Source organism: Ovis aries, chromosome 13 (genome assembly GCF_016772045.2).
Source record: "Ovis aries strain OAR_USU_Benz2616 breed Rambouillet chromosome 13, ARS-UI_Ramb_v3.0, whole genome shotgun sequence".
Classification (NCBI taxonomy): Eukaryota; Metazoa; Chordata; class Mammalia; order Artiodactyla; family Bovidae; genus Ovis; species Ovis aries.
The window spans coordinates 79,809,263-79,826,689 of NC_056066.1; the positions used below are offsets into that span (position 1 = coordinate 79,809,263).

Here is a 17,427-nt window from a genome sequence, read left to right on the forward strand (position 1 = left end):
GCTCTTTGGCTGCCTCCCACTTGTCCGCTGGGACACAGGTTTCTTGACTCAATTTTGGATGTCAGTATATGCCGGTCTGCTTGCCATTTGCCATGAATTCATTGGAAATTCTAATTTTCTGACTCTCCTTATGGGCTTCCCAATCCCCCTTTTTCTGCACCATGGTGGGTTGGTTAGTTCTATCTCCTTATTTCAACAGGGTCTCACACAGGGAGGGAAAAGCTTTTCTGCAAAGCCTAATTTCTAGACGTTTGTGATCGCTTTCAGGTAATTTTGCTACATGTTTCTTTTTTTATTGGCGTATAATTGCTTAACAATGTCATGTACAACAGAGTGCATCAGCTGTATGAACACATATATCCCCCCCTCTTCAGCCTCCATCCCACCCTGCTCTTCCCACCCCTCCAGGTCAACACAGAACACCAGCTGAGCACCTTGTGCTACATACCAGCTTCCCACTAGCCAGCTGTTTTACACGTGGCTACATGTTTCTGAATTAAGCCACACAATCAGAGTCGACGTTGAATGACAAACACCTAGTTTATTCATCAGCCTTTTATTGAGATGCACCCTTTGCTTCTTGTGTGTTGACGTGGATAATCACCCCCAGCTGTATTCTGTGCAGGCAAGTCAGAAAACAGCTGTCAGACTTCCAGTGTTTTACTAGAAGCTGTTGTCCCAGTGGGAGAAACCACACCCTTCATACCAACAGAGAAGCTCCAATTTCCTTTACTCACACCCTGGAGTCATTTGCATTGCCTGTGCTTTAACTAAATGAGCGCTGAGGGGTCAGAGGTGCAGAGAGGCCTGGGACTTACCCGTGTGGGAGCGCAGGTGCACGGTGAGCTGGCTGGAGTTGCGGCTGGCGTAGGGGCAGAGCTGGCACTTGTAGGGCCGCTCGTCCGAGTGGATGCGCAGGTGCTTCTTGAGGCTGCTGCTGTCCACGGCCGCGTAGTCGCACAGGTGGCACTTGTGGGGCTTCACGCTGGTGTGGCAGCGCATGTGCATGGCCAGGTTGTCCTTCCGGCTGAAGCACTTGTCGCAGAACTCACACTTGTGCGGCTTGTCCCCTGCAAACACACAAGCAAGAGTCGCGGCTTCAGGGCTTTTGTCCATCAGGACGCCGGCAGAAAGATCCAACCAAGAAGGCGGTCTGAGTCCCGGGCTCTGCCTTTCCCTTCTGACCAAATGCCCGGAGACAGGAAGACACTGAGGTCCAGACAAGCATCGTGGAACAAGAAGGTGTGCTGACTCGTTCGTGGCTCAGAACTTTTGCAGACTCCCGAGGAGCAGAGATAAAATCAGGCTGAAAGGAAGTCACAGGCCAAACCTTGTTTGAGAAAATGAGAGCTTTCCTAGAAGCTGTCAAGATTGGAGAGGGCAGGTGGTGGATATCTGGAACGGCTTTCTGGCTCTCTAGCTGATGAGCCACCTGGAGAACAGTCAGGGTGACTCTTACGTGTGCTAAACCACAAGCAGTAGAGGCGCCTGCTCTCCCGGGCCATTAGGAAGGGAGGCTGCTTAGGCTGGAGAAGCATCGCCAAGGCTCCAAGAACGTGGAGGTTCCCGGAGAGCAGAGAACCCCATGCCCACAGCATCACCGCCAAACTGCGTTCTTCCTTCTCCCATGACTGCTCCAGACGGGTCACATCCGAGCAAAGACCTACCCAACAACCCACTGCTTAGGGAAAGCCAGAATCAGAAGGCATGCCCAACCCAAGAACCCGGACTCAGAGAAAATCATTCTTTCAACACCAAAACCAGATATGGGTCTTTAAAAGGCTGTTTCGGGTTGTGTGAGGCTTGGGGGATTGTCGTCTTTTGATAAGGGATTGAACTCAGGCCCCCGGCAGAGGCAGTGCTGGGTTCTGACCACTGGACTGCGGGGGATTCCTCAGACATGGGTCTTAAGATGGCTCAATTAGAGGCAGGATGGGACAATTTCCGAAGCCTAAGAATGACGACATCCTAAAGCTTTCAGGAAAAAAAAAAAGGCCCAGATGAGCACACAACTCCTCAGACAACACCAGATGGTTGCAAGATGGGAACAGTACCTGCAGAATCCCACAGAAATTACTGAAATAAAACCCCATACTTAACTCGCTTGCCTGGTGGCTCAGGTGGTAAAGAATCTGCCTGCAGTGCTGGAGACCTGGGTTCAATCCCTGGGTTGGGAAGATCCCCTGGAGGAGGGCATGGCAGCCCACTCCAGTATTCTTGCCTGAAGAATCCCATGGACAGAGGAGCCTGGCGGACTACAGTCCAGGGGGTTGCAGAGTCAGGCACGACTGAGCGACGAACACACACACTTGAACTCGCATTCAGTGGGAAGAGAAAATAAAGCCAGTGGACAGATGACACAAGGCATCACACTTGAACCGTGTACATCAGACCACAACAAAAGGTACTGGATAAGATGGGGGATATAAGTAATGAAATGGGGAGGACTGCTTTCAAACCAGAAAAGAGGAGCAAGGATAAAAAAAGGGGCACAACCGAACAGAAAAGAAGGTAAAAGTCAAGCTAAACGTTCAGTACAAATGGATTAAATTTCCTGTTAAAGATGTCAATCACATTTTTTTAAAAGTCAGCTTAATACTCCTGAAAAGGGAAAGTGTTAGTTGTTCAGTCACGTCCAACTCAGTGACCCCATGGGCTGTGGCCCGCCAGGCTCCTCTGTCCGTGGAATTCTCCAGGCAAGAACACTGGATTGGGTGGCCATGCCCTTATCCGGGGGATCTGCCAGATCCAGGGACTGAACCCAGGTCCCCTGCATTGTAGGCGGATTCTTTACTGTCTGAGGTACACAAATAAAAATGAAAGAGGAGTAGGGAATGATACACAGCGTTCTAGGAAAATGCTAAAAGGCATCAGAAATATCAATGTTAGGCAAAACACATCATGGTAAAACCACTACAAATTTCATATGGAAGAGACAGAACTCACCAAGTAGATGTGACTCAAACTTATGAAACTAACGTGGTTTCACAAAAGGTTTCCAAGGAAACCTGTAGGACATATTTTAAAACAACTTTTGCTCCGAGAGTCGCAACTGGATTACAGACTCTTAAGAGATGGACAGTGAGAGCCCCACGCTATCAAAACCCAGGGCCTAACCACTTTTCAGAAGAATCTCTGAACTTCAGGTCAAAAGGCTGAAAGCAAGTGAACCATGTGCAACTCGAGAAACTGGGAGAAACGGAAGTTCTCTGGTGGCCCCACGGCTAAGACTCTGTGCCCGGGCCCAGGTTCGATACCTGGTTAGGGAACTTGATGCCTCATGCTGCAGTGAAAATCGAGGAGTCCACGTGCCACAGTCAAATAAATACTAAAAAACAAATAAACAAAAAAAAAAAAACCCACCAAAAAACCAACTAGAAGTGAAAACAGACAGCACTTGATCAATAAAAACAAAAGAATAGCTATTAAAAAGGGAGGTTTGTGCAAAGAAAAGATACCAATAGACCAGTGTTTTCAGTGTTGCCACTACAGCCGTTTGGGGCCGGATAATTCTTTGCTGTGCCCTGTCTCGTGTGTTGTAAAATGTTTAGCAGTATCCCTTACCCCTCCAAGATGCCAGTAGCACCTTCCTCTCTAGTTCTGAGACTCAAAAATGTCTTCAGACATTACCAAATGTCCTGGGGGGGAAGGGGACAACACTGTACCTGGTTACGATCCATTTTAATAGACACGGGAAAAAAGAAAAGGGACAGATAGATAAACTTAATCATGACTATTAAGTCAGACTTTACCCCAACCAGTTTCTGTGCACGTGTGTGCTTAGTCGCTCAGTCGTGTCCGACTCTTTGTGACTCCATGGACTGTAGCCCACCAGGCTCCTCTGTCCATGGAATTCTCCAGGCAAGAATACCGGAGTGGCTAGCGATTCCCTTCTCTGGGGGATCTTCCCCACCCAGGGAAAGAACCTGTGTCTCCTGCTTCACACGTGAATTCTCTATCATCTGAGCCACCAGGGAAGCTGACAATCAATTAAGATGACTCAATAAAATGGCTACGGTCCAGGAAGACACAAAATTACAGTCTGAATTAAGAAAGAAAACAGAGCAATAACAAATTTAGAAAAACTGCTATGTTAGAGATGTGCCCCAAGGTAAACCGTTTTTTGCGCAAATATTTGCTGTCCTTCTCGGGAGAATCAGGCTGCATGGTTCCATCACTGTCGGCCCGGACACGGGACTGGCTCTGCACAATGGAGACGAGCAAATGTTCTTAAGAGCCAGTACCTTGGGAATTCCCAGGTGGTGGAATGGTTAGTACTCTGCACTTCCACTAGGGGGCACAGGTTCAATCCCTGGTCTGGGAACTAAGATCCTGCAAGCCATGTGGTACCGCCAAGAAAAACCCCCAACCAACCAACAAAAAGAGCCAGCGTCTGGTTGGCTACACTTGCTGCTCTTATCCAAGATGACCTGTAACATTCCAGATCAGGGGTTGAGTTTGCTTTTTTGAACTATAGTTTTTTTGAACTATGTTTCAGGTGTACAACGTGATTCACAGTTTTAAAAGTTATATTACACTATGGTTATCATAAAATATTGGATTTATTTCCTGGGAAGAGCTAGGATTCTTAAATTTGGGCCCTGTGGGTAAAATTTAGGGAGTTCCAGACCTTGTATGTGGAGAAGGAAATGGCAACCCACTCCAGTGTTCTTGCCTGGAGAATCCCAGGGACGGGGGAGCCTGGTGGGCTGCCGTCTATGGGGTCGCACAGAGTCGGACATGACTGAAGCGACTTAGCAGCAGCAGACCTTTTATGAGAAGGGATTAAGTTTTTATCTCTTTCACCTCTAACTGGAATTTACCATTCCCAGACATTCTGAGAACTCACTCCTCTTACAAGAACTGCAGGTTCGTACCCTCGATCGCTATCGCCCCATTTCTCAAACCGAACTCATAGAAACAAGGAGTAAAATCCAGTGTCAGGGTCAGTGGGTCTGGGGTCCTGTATTTCTAGTGAGCTCCCAGGTGGCCGTGACCTTTGCGGTCTGTACCACTCTTCGGGACTCCCCTGCTGGCTGAGATGGCAAAGCGTCTGCCTACCACGCGGGAGACCTGGGTTCTCTCCCTGGGTTGGGAAGATCCCCTGGAGAAGGAAACGGCACCCCACTCCAGCATTCTTGCCTGGAAAACTCCATGGACAGAGGAGCCTGGCTGGCTACAGTCCATGGGGTCGCAAAGAGTTGGACACGACTGAGCGACTTCACTTGCAGTCTTCAGGAAAGCAAGGGTAGTCTATTAAAATACTACACAATGAACACTTTGATAGCAGCTGTGCTTACATGTAGTTTAATGTGATTTTATTATGTTTAAAAATGTTATTCTGGGAGGGCTCTATAAGCTTCACAAAATTGCCAGGAGTCTTAGCAGGAAAAAAGGGTTAAGAGCACCTTTAGATGGCATGTTCCAGACAGGCCGCCCCACCAGCTGGGTCCTGGAGGGGAGACCACGAGGCGTGGAGCTGCCACTGGCTCTGGGGATACAGGGCTCAGTGGAGCTGGCCTCCGTGGCCACTGAGATGGACACCGCCATCACAGCCTACTCCAGGCACTCTCCAGCCTCTGGGAAAAGGAAGTTGTAAACGGAGTACTGTGCTCACGTTCACCCAATTTTCCAGCAAAAGTGTTTCCATGTTCAATTGTTTAATAGCAGAGGGAAAGAAAAAACTGTCTCAACTCACTTCAGGATAGATTAACCCTGATATCAATACCAAGTGATGAAATACAGAGTGGGATAAAACAAACATTGGGAGACAACGTCCTCTATGAGGTTAAATGCCAGACAATTATCTTAAGCGCAAAACATTTGAAATTCAACCGTCACTTATTTTTTTATACTTTAGTAGCTAAGTTGTGTCCAACTTTTTTGATATCCCAAGGACTGTACCCCGACAGGTTCCTCGGCCCATGGGATTTCCCAGGCAAGAACACTGGGGTGAGTTGCCATTTCCTTCTCCAGGGGATCTTCCTGACCCAGGATCAAATCCACGTCCCCCGTGTCTCCTGCGTTGGCAGGTGGATTCTTTACCACTGAGCCACCAGGGAAGCCCCTCAACCATCATCCTTGATGAAAAAACCCAAAGCCAAGCAATACACACCCCAAGACCCAAACCCACTTCCGCAGACTCGGAATAAAAACAGACAAAAACTTCTCAAACATGACAAAGTGACTTCCACAAGGATCCTAAGGACTTGAACCACAAATGGTGGTTAAAAAAAAAAATCCAAGTAACTCGCTGGCAGTCCAGTGGTTAAGACTGGGTGCTTTCACTGCTGAGGGCCTGGGGTTGATCCCTGGTTGGAGTGCTAAGATCCCATAAGCTGCTCTTGCAGAGCGGCCACAGGGGGGTGGGTGGGGGGAAATCAAGATATTTCATTCGAGTCAGGAGTAAGATTCGGATGGTTTGGTTCACCACTACTCAGCTCTGACCCCGAGCACCAAGGCCCTCTGGATCCAGTAGAAAGACAGACACGATTTGCATATGACAATCTACCAGAGCAATTCAAGAGCATAAACTTGACCTCCTAGAGAACACAAGGCAGCCAGGGGCCTGGCGAGAACGTGCAAAACTTCTCTGAAGCTCGTTCTGCCGCCGTCAACGCTCATAAGTCCCCACACACCCCATCGCGCCCCCACCCTTCCTCCCAGGCTTCTCCCTGAAGAGCCCCACACCCTGACTCGGGCGGTGGGGCGGCCCGGTGCGGCGATGCTTGAATTAAGTGTCGTGTTCCGTGATTCACAGTCTCAACTGAGTACTTTTCAGCTAGCCCACCTTGAGGCAAATACAGTTCTTGTGTTTCTTTTGGACTTTATTCCTGTGGGCTTTTCATCTGAATATTGGCACTTCTGTTAGAGTGACTGCTTGTTCAGGTCCTTTTCTATTGGAGTCATCACTGCTTTGCAGGCATCCTTGTGTGTTTAGAAGATGAACCCTGCCCCATGTTGCAGATTTCTTAACTTCTTGATGTCTTAGTGGAAGTTTTAACTTGAGTCATATTTAATCTGTCTTCTTGGTGGACTTTGCTAATTGTGTTTACCTGCCTATTTTCACCATAAATTTGTCCTCCTATATTTCCTGGTAAGTTATAGACTTTATTTAGTATACTTGGAATTTGAATGATAAATTTCCCTATTAAAGATGTCAATTACACTACAAAGTGTGCTGTAAACCAAAATACTTGGCTGTCTTAACAACAAGTGCTCGAGGGGTGTCTGCACTGGGTGTTTTCTGTACCATGTTGACTTGAAAGAACTAAAAAAACCACGGGTATTTCAGATTTGGTGTCTGGCAGATGTTTCCTTAAATATGAACTAAGTGAGCCAGTCATATCAAGGAAAGTTACTGGCAATACTGGGATGACTTTTGGATTGCAAAGCATATCCCTCACTATCCCAGGCCTGCAGGATCCTAGCTTTAGGTCTTTCTACTGAGATTCATAATTAAGCACGATTTTTCTCCTATGGTACAATGAAATGGATGAACATTTAGAAGAATTACAGAAGCTGGCAAAAGCCACATTTTCCCAAATGACTGGCCTATGACTGTCAAACCAAGTGTGGTTTGAGAGCCAGTCAAGCATGAGTGAGGGCCATTCAAAGTTGAAAACAAATGGAATTTAACAAGTTTGAAAATTTTATGGAAATGACTGCAAATTCTATACAGCAACTAATATTTAACAAACTACCATTTGTTGTATTTTGGTACAGTGTTACCTGAAAAGGCTAATCAAAACTCCATTTCCAATTACATTATGTGAGCGGCCAGATTTTCCTCTTATATTCCAACCAAAGGAACACACAGCAATAGGCAGGATACTGGGATACAGGGGTGGGAGTTCAGCTAAACCATGAAATAAGACATGTTTGCAAATGCATACACATTGTTACTTCTCATAGAAGCGTTTATATATAGCAGGCTTACTGTAAATTTATTCATTTAAAAGTAAAAGTTTTGGTTTTAACTTCTAATGCAGTAACTGTCAATTAAACTCTTCGGGGGATCTTCAGGTTTGAAGTGTGAAGGATCTCAAAACGGTGGTTGGAAAATCAATGTTCTACCCATTTGGCAAAGGTCCAGCTTCCGCCTCAAGCGACCCCCTGCACACACACTGCCACCCCCCTTACAGCTGCGCTGAGAGGCCATGTGGTCTATATGTGAGCTCTTTTTCTTGGTAGTAGAACCATCTCTTTGTAGCTGGGCACTTACCACACGGATTCAAGACTTTAAGCTCCCGGACTTCATTTCCACAGCTAAGAATCGCCACGCTACTAAGTTCTGGCCAATTGGGCATCAACTGAAATGACGTGTATAACTTCCAGGATGCTGCCTTTAAAGGTAGGAGTAGGGCTTCCCCGCTGACTCAGGCAGTAAAGAATCTGCCTGCAATGCAGGAGATCCGGGTTCGACCCCTGGGTTGGGAAGACCCCCTGGAGAAGGCAACCCACTCCAATGTTCTTGCCTGGAAAATTGCACGGACAGAAGAGCCTGGTGGGCTACAGTCCATGGGGTCGCAAAGAGTTGGACACGACTGATCAACTAACACCAGCCATCTGAGACCACACCAATCCTTGGGATATCCAAGCAACGAAATAGGACCCCGAGTCCCTGAAACCATGGGGCTGGCCACCACACTCGCCAACAGGACGGAAATACGTTGGCTTTATGAAACCCTGGGGAAAAACGCTAACAGCGCCCCAGGGCCCATTCCTGCTTTCCAGAGGTAGCATGGGCCTGCCCAGCATCTCCCCGCCGACTCAGGGAGCCCCACCAAGGACATGGCCTCACCATGTACTTCCGTATCCCCCTCATGCTTTGTATCACTCCAATAAGACATTAATCTAGCCCCCACCTGTCTCTCAAGGTCCTCCTGGTACTGCGGCCATAGGGGCCTGACAACCCTTTGCAGGGCCCATCCTGTTCATTGTAGGTTTCGGGCAGCACCCTCAGCCTCCGCCCCCCAGAGTGGCACTGCCCCAGTGGAGAAGCACTGCCTGGTTACCCTCAGGACGGAGTCGCCCCCTGGGAAGTTGCCTAACCCGGCCACCTTGATAGGGAGTCTCTCATCTTTGTTCAAATGGCTCCCGCGGTCTGCGGGTGACCGCCACCATCCTGGCAGCCCTACCTCCCGAGGCTTCACAAGGAGGCCGTTCATGACCCACCCTTCCCAGGCAAAGCCGGCCCTCTGCTCTCTAGCTTCCACAGCCCACTGCCCGTTTCCAAGAGAGACTAGGTGTCCAGAAAGCTGTCCTCTTGACGCTGGAGCCTCAGGGTTTCAGGTGGGCATGTGGCTGCCCATCTTGGAGCCGTTTTCCAGCCCCGCTTTGTGCCTGGTGCGATGACTGAGTCCGGCTTGTCATCCAGCTAGTCACTGGGAAGGCCACTTCAGGGGCCTGGCCTGGGGGAGGCTCTGAGCCTTCCTCCCGCTTCAGTTCTCCACTGGCTGAGAGACCGAGGTCTGGAGCAGCTGCCTCGGACCAGGAGATGAAGCTGTTTGTTAGAATGACAGCTATATCCCACCAGCTGGGGACTACCTGGCTTCTTAAATTGTACTTGAGAAAAAGCACACTGATTGTGTTTAAGTCATTTAGTCTGGTTTCTCTGAGAGCAGAGACATCAGTATCTCAACTCATACAGGCAGAGGGTGGCAAAGTTTCTGTAATGAGCTAGACAGTGTGTCTCCGAGGACTATCCAGTAATCCCACTGCAGGGCCGGGAAACAGTTATTTTTCATGCAGCTGTTAATATATGATGGGCTTACTCTTCTATTATTTTTAACAGCAGCCACAGGTAACAGGCGAGCCTGGCAAGACAACAGGCCGTACGCAGTTTGCAGAGCCTGCTTCTAGGTCATTCCTTTGCTCCAGCACATCTGGTTTCTCTGCATTCTCAACAGCGTGGTTGCTCAGAAGGCACCTTCCATCCAGAAGCAGCCTCACTGCTCTTATCCACAACCTCTACGGCCAGAGGGCCTCTGTGCTCACCCTCCCTCTGCCCGCCTCTCCAACCACATCCCACACCCGCTCTGCTCCGTCCACGCCTCTGCACCGCAATCCCCTCCCTCTGGAATCCTTCCCTCTCCTTGCCCGACTCCTCAGCCATCTCTCCTACCCGAAGAGCCTCTTCTTCCAAAGAGTCTGCCATCACCAGCCTGCGACAGGCTCCCCCCGCCTGTCAGTTACCATCAATGCCTTTGAGACTTTTCAGGTCCCAGCCTCTCCTGCTAGATTGCGTCCTGAGGCAGAGACCTTCCATGTCGGGCCCACCATCATACATTTGTGGTCTCGGTTTTTTTCCAACACATGACTTTGGAACAAACGAACAGGTACCTACCTGTGTGGATTCTTAGGTGGCGGTCCAGATCTTTCATGCCATGAACAGTTTTGAAGTGGCAACCTAGAAAAGAAAAAACAGGTTCCCTTAACAGGACCTCAAAGAGGAAGTTACGAAGAATCTGAAATTCCGGCAAGTCAGTGCCTGAGCTCCCGTGACCGCGCCGGGTGCAGGGAAGGGGCTCAGCACATCGAGTCTCCCCTTCACCTGGGTAGCAGCAGTTGAAGGTCCTCTCCCCAAGGGTCGCTGTTGGCTCCTTTGACTCGGAGGGAAGAGCCGTGACAGGGGCTTTCTGGGCGTCACCGCCGTCAGCGGAGGGACAAGGTGGTTTGGGAACATCGTTATCTAGTTCCGAAGCTGAAATCGAGACAATGGAAAGTATTACTTGATTTCTCAAATATAAGCACCATGATCAGGAAGATCCCCTAGAGGAGGAAATGCCAACCCACTCCAACACTCTTGCCTGGGAAATCCCATGGACAGAGGGGCCCGGTGGGCTACAGTCCACGGGGTCACAGAGTCGGACACAACTGGGCGCACAGGTCTTAGAGCAGCTTTGGGCTTATTTTACCTTCCCCCACTTCCCCCAGAAAACCCCCAAACATTACAGATTAGAAGCCATGCACACTCTGGTCTCAACCATCCTCTTCACCAACTTCCAGGAAGCAGAGGGGACAAAGCAAATGAAGTGTGCCAGGGACACGACTGTCAAGATCCAGACTTTGCAACAGCACCTCGCAAATGACGTGGGGAAGACCTGGTTTGTAAGATAACTTCCAACCCATCAGACTAGCAATTTTAATAAAATAAACACAAAGTATGAGAAAAATGGAATAAGACAGTAAAAGCCCAAAGGTTTCACATGTGACATAAAGCTGGATGTTTGCCGAGTTACTTTTAAATGCTGTTTCTGAACTTATTTTAACTCAACTCAGCAACAAGTCACAGACCACACTTCAAGCGTCACTGCTCTCCAGGTTAAAATGCCACTGTTTCAACCTGAAACATGAAGAAAAAAGAGACTAGAAGATTTGAGATGGTCTGCAGTATCAGGACTTTCTGGGATCCTGACCAAACATACTGCAAAATGCATTTAAAACCCCAGGATGCACCAACACTAAATGAACGTTTAAGGGATGTTTTTAAGGCGTGAAGATGAAATTAAAGTTTTAAAGAGGATTCTAGCAGTTTGCAGGCATTCATGCTCAGTGATGTCCAACTCTTCACAGCTCCACGGACTGCAGCCCACCAGGCTCTGTCCATGGGATTCTCTGGGCAAGGCCACTGGGGCTGCCATGCCCTCCTCCAGGGGATCTTCCAACCCAGGGATTGGATCGGACTCTCCTGCATGGACGGGCGGGCTCTTTATCACTAAGCCACATGGGAAGCCGTGTTCTAGTAGTTTGGGGACGGCTATTTGTAGACTGTGCATGTCTGATGTGCGTCAAAATAATCCAGGGCAGGGCAACGGCTGTATGAAGAAACAAGATCAGCCACCTGTAACCAGTGATTGAAACTGAGCCTCTGGTTCATGACATTCGTCGCATAACCCTCTGTTAGCAAGGCTGACCCAGGTGTAACTGCGGTTTCTGTCAGCCAAAATGGCCAGCTTATTTCATAAAATTCAATCTAACAGGAAACTTTAAAAACTTCTATAACAAAGACCAAGTGCTCCTCAAAGACTGTAAAGTGATTTCTCTCCAAATAGATTTAAGATCCGGGTAAAAAGAGGTGCTGTCAATATTTTAGATCTGAAAAGAAAAAAACGTATTAAACAGTTTATGAATTACAGCCCAGGGTCAGGGACTTTTGATCCCAGGCTTCCTAGGTGGCTCAGTGGTAAAGAATCTGCCAGCCAAGTGGGAGATGCGGGTTTGATCCCTGGGTTGGGAAGATCTCCCTGGAGAAGGAAATTGCATGGCAACCCACTCCGTTATTCTCGCCTGGAAAATCCCATGGACGGAGGAACCTTGTGGGCTACAGATGGTGGGGTTCCAAAGAGTCGGACACGACTCACTGACTGAACGAAAAACGTGGACGGTGGATTCCGCTTTCCTCGACAGGCTGGTCAAAGCAAACCTTCTCACCACAGAAGCTGCAGAACACGCTGAGGAGGGCATAGGGTTGGCCTGGTCATGTGCTAGCTGTGTGATTACCGGCAACTTACTCAGCCTTTCTGAGCTTTGGTTTACTTCGCTGTGAAGAGGCATGACTGACCCGCCTCCGAGTAAGAAGAGATGCACTATGTAAATTCCCAGCACGGCATCCAGCCTCCATCTCATCAGTGCTATTACAGGGCTTCAGTTAAAGGGCCGCAGGTGTCACATCCAAGGAGCTGTGATGCTTGAAGCCCCTTAACAGGGGCTGAACAAGGGACCTAGGCCCATGCCTTTCAACTGGGGGTCATTGTGCAACACCTGGGGACACTTCTGATTGTCATGATTGTGTGCTCACGTGGTGACAGTGGCATCTAGTGGGTGGAGGCCAGGGACGTTGGTGAGCATCCAGTGATGCACGGGACCCCCCACCCGCCACACCAGAATCCCCTCAACTGTGGGTTAAATGCAGTCTCCAAAGCCTCATCCACCTTAACTGGGGAGGGGGTGAGCCCAGGAACCTGTGTTTTAAAGCACGCCAACCTCATCCTACTTACTCTCTAAGCCTTTGATACTCAAGGGGTGGTCCTCAGAGCACTAACACCAGCATGATCCAAGAGCCTGTTAGAAAGGCAGAACCTCGGCTCTTAGACGTACAGAATCCCCAGTTGAGGCCCATGCACATCAAATGGGGAGAAGCACAGCTCCAAGCCATAGCTTCTCAAATTACCTGCACATCACAGTCATCTAGAGGGCTTGTTAAGGTGCAAGGTGGCATGGCCCCCGCTCTGGAGGTCCAGAGTGGAGCTGGCGGTGTTTCATTTCTAACAAAGTTCCAGCTGATGCTGCTGGTCTGGGGACCACACTGAGACTTTCTGCTTGCGGGAAGAGAACCTGGCTCAGAGATGCTGCTCAAGGCTGCTCGGCAAGAGTTTTCAGGGAATCAGAAAACTTGGCACGTCTGAAGTCCATCATTGTGCCTCTCAGAGGAAGACAAAACCTTGCATTGCTTAGTAATTCACATGTTAAGAAAGCAAGCCATTAAACTCCTGAGGGTTTCTAATCCCACTGAAACCAAGAAAACTGGAAAGCTAAGTAGGAGGCTGTGAAGCACAGTGGTTTACGCCTGGGAAGCCAGCTGATAAATAGAAGTGGAATCTGGAACTTATTAGCTGTGTGACCCTGGTTGAGTTCCTCAACTTCCTTGTTCCTCAGTTTCTACATTTATAAAATGAGGATTTTGGTCCCCATTTCCCAGGTTTAGATGAAGATTAAATTCCTTAACAAACTTCGTAAAAGAACCTTCTGAGTCAGCACTATACAGATGCTCTTGGTTATATTCCCTGATGTGCACGTGCACACCCACACACCACACACTCACACACACACACCAACACACACCACACACCCACACACCCACACACCCACGCCACCAAATTCTCAGGGAGAGGGAAACAGTTCACAGGGCCAATGTGAAGGCAGGCAGAAGGGAGACTGTTGGGTTAAAGCTCTCAGAAAACTGTGCCTAAGGCTATAAAGGGTCACCCAGGCAGAAAACGGCAGAGCTTCAGAGGCGACTTCCTTCTTCCAGGAAAGGAAGGAAGGTGGGAAGCCTGCTCTCCTGAGACAGGCGCAGCTGGGGCAGAGACCCTCCTAGGCTGGAGGCGGCGGTGGGCCGCACCTGACGGTGGGAACTCAGGGTGGCTCAGTGGCCTTCTAGCCTTTTGAGAAACTGCTGGTGTCTTTTGCTAAGGTCGTTTTCCTGCCTCTCTTAGCTTCTCTCTGGTGGTGACTGAAGTTCCCAGCTGACCTGTGTCATTCTGTCTCCTCCAGAAGCTACATGAGTTGCAAAGCCATCTGCAAATTAAGAGCAGCCCAACCTTAAAAAATGGGATTCCGCGGTGGCTCAGCAGGAGAGAACCCACCTGCCATTGCAGGAGATGCAGGCATGCGAGGTCAGTCCCTGGGTCGGGAAGATCTCCTGGAGGAGGCAATGGCACCCCGCTCCAGCATTCCTGCCTGGAAAATCCCACGGACAGAGGAGCCCGGTGGGCTACAGTCCATGGGGTCGGAGAAGAGTCAGACACAACCTAGTGACTGAGAGCGCGCATGTGCTCACACAGACACACACACGTGCAACCTTAAAAAAAAAAAGGCAGGCCTCTAGTTCACATCATAACCGACCTGAGACAAGTGTAGGGGACATCAGTTACAGGCTGTTTTTCTCTGCAGCGGTGGCCACCCCGCAGTGCCGCACAACACCCTCCCCAACCCCTCCAAACACGGAGCAAGGCTCCAGGAGGTTGCCCTCCAAGCGCTGTTTGCAGGAGTAAAAAGTAGCCCATAGCACTCACTTTGAACAGCCTGTGTTTCTTCAAGAACCATCTTATATTATCGCTCCCCACACAAGACTCAACATCCCCAGTACCGCCCCAGTTCTTTACAGAGGAGCCGCAGCCCTGCCCCGCCCCCAGGAAGACCCTGGTTCTACCTGCCTATCCGCACTCTATACCTCGAGGGCAGAGACAGGGCATTTTGGTTGCAGAAGTTTCACCCAGCCAAGCTTTACTTTTATATACAAACCACCAGTTTAGGAGTGGCTTTGTTAAGCTGCTTCTCTCCTCCACTGCCTCCCTGGGAGCAGTGCGGTCATCAGAGCTCACTGGACACCTGCTGCTGGAGGTCTGCTAGGAAAATGCAGAGGCGGCGGGAGGGAGAAGGGGACAAAGTTCCAGTGAGGGCTCCTCTCACCAGCTCCTGGCTAAGCAAAAGGCAGCAACTCATCGCGGGGGTGGCTGGGTCGGGTGGAGAGACCTGAAATAGGAACCTACACGGTCTCATCAGAGGACAAGATAATCACAGCGGAAGCGCCTTAGAAATGCAGATTCCTCGACTCCGCTCCACCCCTGGGATTCCAGAAGCGCGGGGTGGGAGCCGGAGGAATCCAGCGAGTTCTCAAAGCTTTCCACCCGCAGAGTCTTCGGAAGCAGAGGCTGCCTCTGGGCACTCAGGGTTCCCCAAGGTCTCCAAGCTTCTCCCGGAACCCCTCTAACCCTACACCCCACCGCCATCCTTATCCCGCTCCCGCCCTAAACCCTGGCGCCACTTCATTCAGAGTAAGAGTTGACACCCTCACTGGAGCCCGGGGCCCCCGGCCCCTCTCAGACCTCAGCCGGACGCCCCCGCCCCAACTCCAGCCTCGCTGATGCCCTTGGCCGCCTCTACCGCTCGCCCAAAGCCTCAGGAGTTTTTCCTCGATGGTGCCCTCCACCGAGAGGCCTTCCCCGGGCAGCACCCCGGCCCCTCCCAGATCGGTGCTGTCCCAGCGCTCACCCCGAACACGCTGCACGCGCCACCGCTTTATCTCGAGGGCCATCGCTCCGGTCCCCAGAGGCCTCGAGCTCCAGGTGGACGGGAACCGGTCGCAGTGCCCCCGCTCCAGCACCTCTCTCCAGGGCCCGGCAGAAGCTCGGACATTCCCCCCCCCCTCAATTCCGTCCCCGCTCCCCCCGCCCCAACACCCAGGGAGACGCCTGGATCTCGGAACGCCCACCTCCGAGGCGCGCAGCCCCAGCCCGGCGCCAAGGAGGCCGGGCACGCCGAAGGCTGCCTCCGGAGGGATCTCAGAGCATCCTTCCAAGGTGTGCGAGAGACGAACCGTCATCGAATAGCGCTTGGGGGGCTGGGGGGCAGGAGTGGTTGCAGGAGAGCGACTCGGGGAGCGACGTAATCTACCCGAGAAAGGTTAGTTTACAAGGGGGTGTGTGTGTAACTTACAACGGCAAGGGTAACAAGGTCTGAACCCCAGAACTCAAGTTGGAAGCCTCACCGACCCCCCCCTTCCAGCCCGATGGTCAGGACCTTGCACCCACGCGGGTCTGCCGAAAGTCCGAGAAAACCGCCCCCAGCACCCGGGGTCCCCGGCGCCACTCACCCGGCTCCCCTGCCGCCTCCGAGGCCGCCTCTGCGAACTCCCGGCTCGCGGACTGCGGCTGCTCGGAGCTGAGATGCTGGGGCCTGGCCTGCTTGCGCCGCGACATGGCGTGAGGATCGGGGCTCTGGCGACTCCCTGTGTCGCCCTCACACAGCCAGTTCCCGGAGTTCGGGAATTAACCCGGCTCGGCCGCAGCACGCACGTCGCGGCAATCCTGCTCATCAGCCCAGCAGGACGGTTTATCAGGAGCCCTGGCGGCGGACTGGCCCGCAGCCAAACCTCGGGACTCCCGGGGAAGCGCGGGGCGCACTCGGGCAGCCCACACCGGCTGGGAGCTCGTTAGAAATGCAGACTCTCGGGCTCCACCCTAGACCCGCGGAATCAGAATCTGCATTTTAACAAGCTCCCCAGGTGATTCGCATGCACATTAAAGTTTGAGAAACCGTGTCTGCATTTTAACGAGGTCCCCAGGTGATTCGTTTGCCCATTAAAATTTAGAAGTACAGCTCTCCTCCAACTTTAATGTGCGCGCGAATCACTGGGGATCTCGTTAAAATGCAGATTCTGACTCTGTGGGTCTGGGGTGGGGCCTGAGCTTCTGTATTTCTAACGAGCTCCCAGGTGAGGCGGCTGCTGCCCAGGCAACGCTTTTAGATTTTGGCTTAATTGGTCTGGACTTGAACCCTGGACATTGGTGTGTATATATATATTTTTAAGTCCCTCAGGTTATTCTGATGTGCAGCCAAGGTTGGGAAGCACGACCTCCACTCGTGGCTGCGTATTCGAATTTAAAATTTAAATTAGGCTACAACTGCAGGGTGAACCCACTAGTCCTGGAAGAGCTGGGTAAAAATGCAGATTCCGCAAGTTTTCGCTTCAGGCACCAGGGCCCAGGAATCTGTATTTCTGTGCACCGTCTTCCCCATCCGACCCCCAAACCACGCCCCGCCCTGTCCCGGGACCCCGGCGCCCGGGGTCCGAGACCACACAGAGGGAGCCTGGGGCCAAGAACAGGGCGGACCCCGCCCGGCAGGTGACCGAGGCGTGGT

The 17,427-nt window shown here is 50.9% G+C and overlaps 1 protein-coding gene across 1 annotated transcript in view; it reads right to left on the minus strand.

Moving 5' to 3' along the window:
- The window catches only part of LOC121816250 (zinc finger protein 64-like), a 31,337-nt gene extending 14,743 nt beyond the window's left edge, over nt 1-16,594 (minus strand). Inside the window, exons 1-4 of the mRNA XM_042230285.2 lie at nt 16,379-16,594; nt 10,556-10,705; nt 10,349-10,411; nt 819-1,070 (exon numbers count right to left, since the gene is read on the minus strand). Of these exons, the coding sequence (XP_042086219.1) occupies nt 819-1,070; nt 10,349-10,411; nt 10,556-10,705; nt 16,379-16,484 (571 nt within the window). The 5' untranslated portion in view covers nt 16,485-16,594. The remainder of the gene's footprint in view (nt 1-818; nt 1,071-10,348; nt 10,412-10,555; nt 10,706-16,378) is intronic.
- Nucleotides 16,595-17,427: the final 833 nt, after the last annotated feature.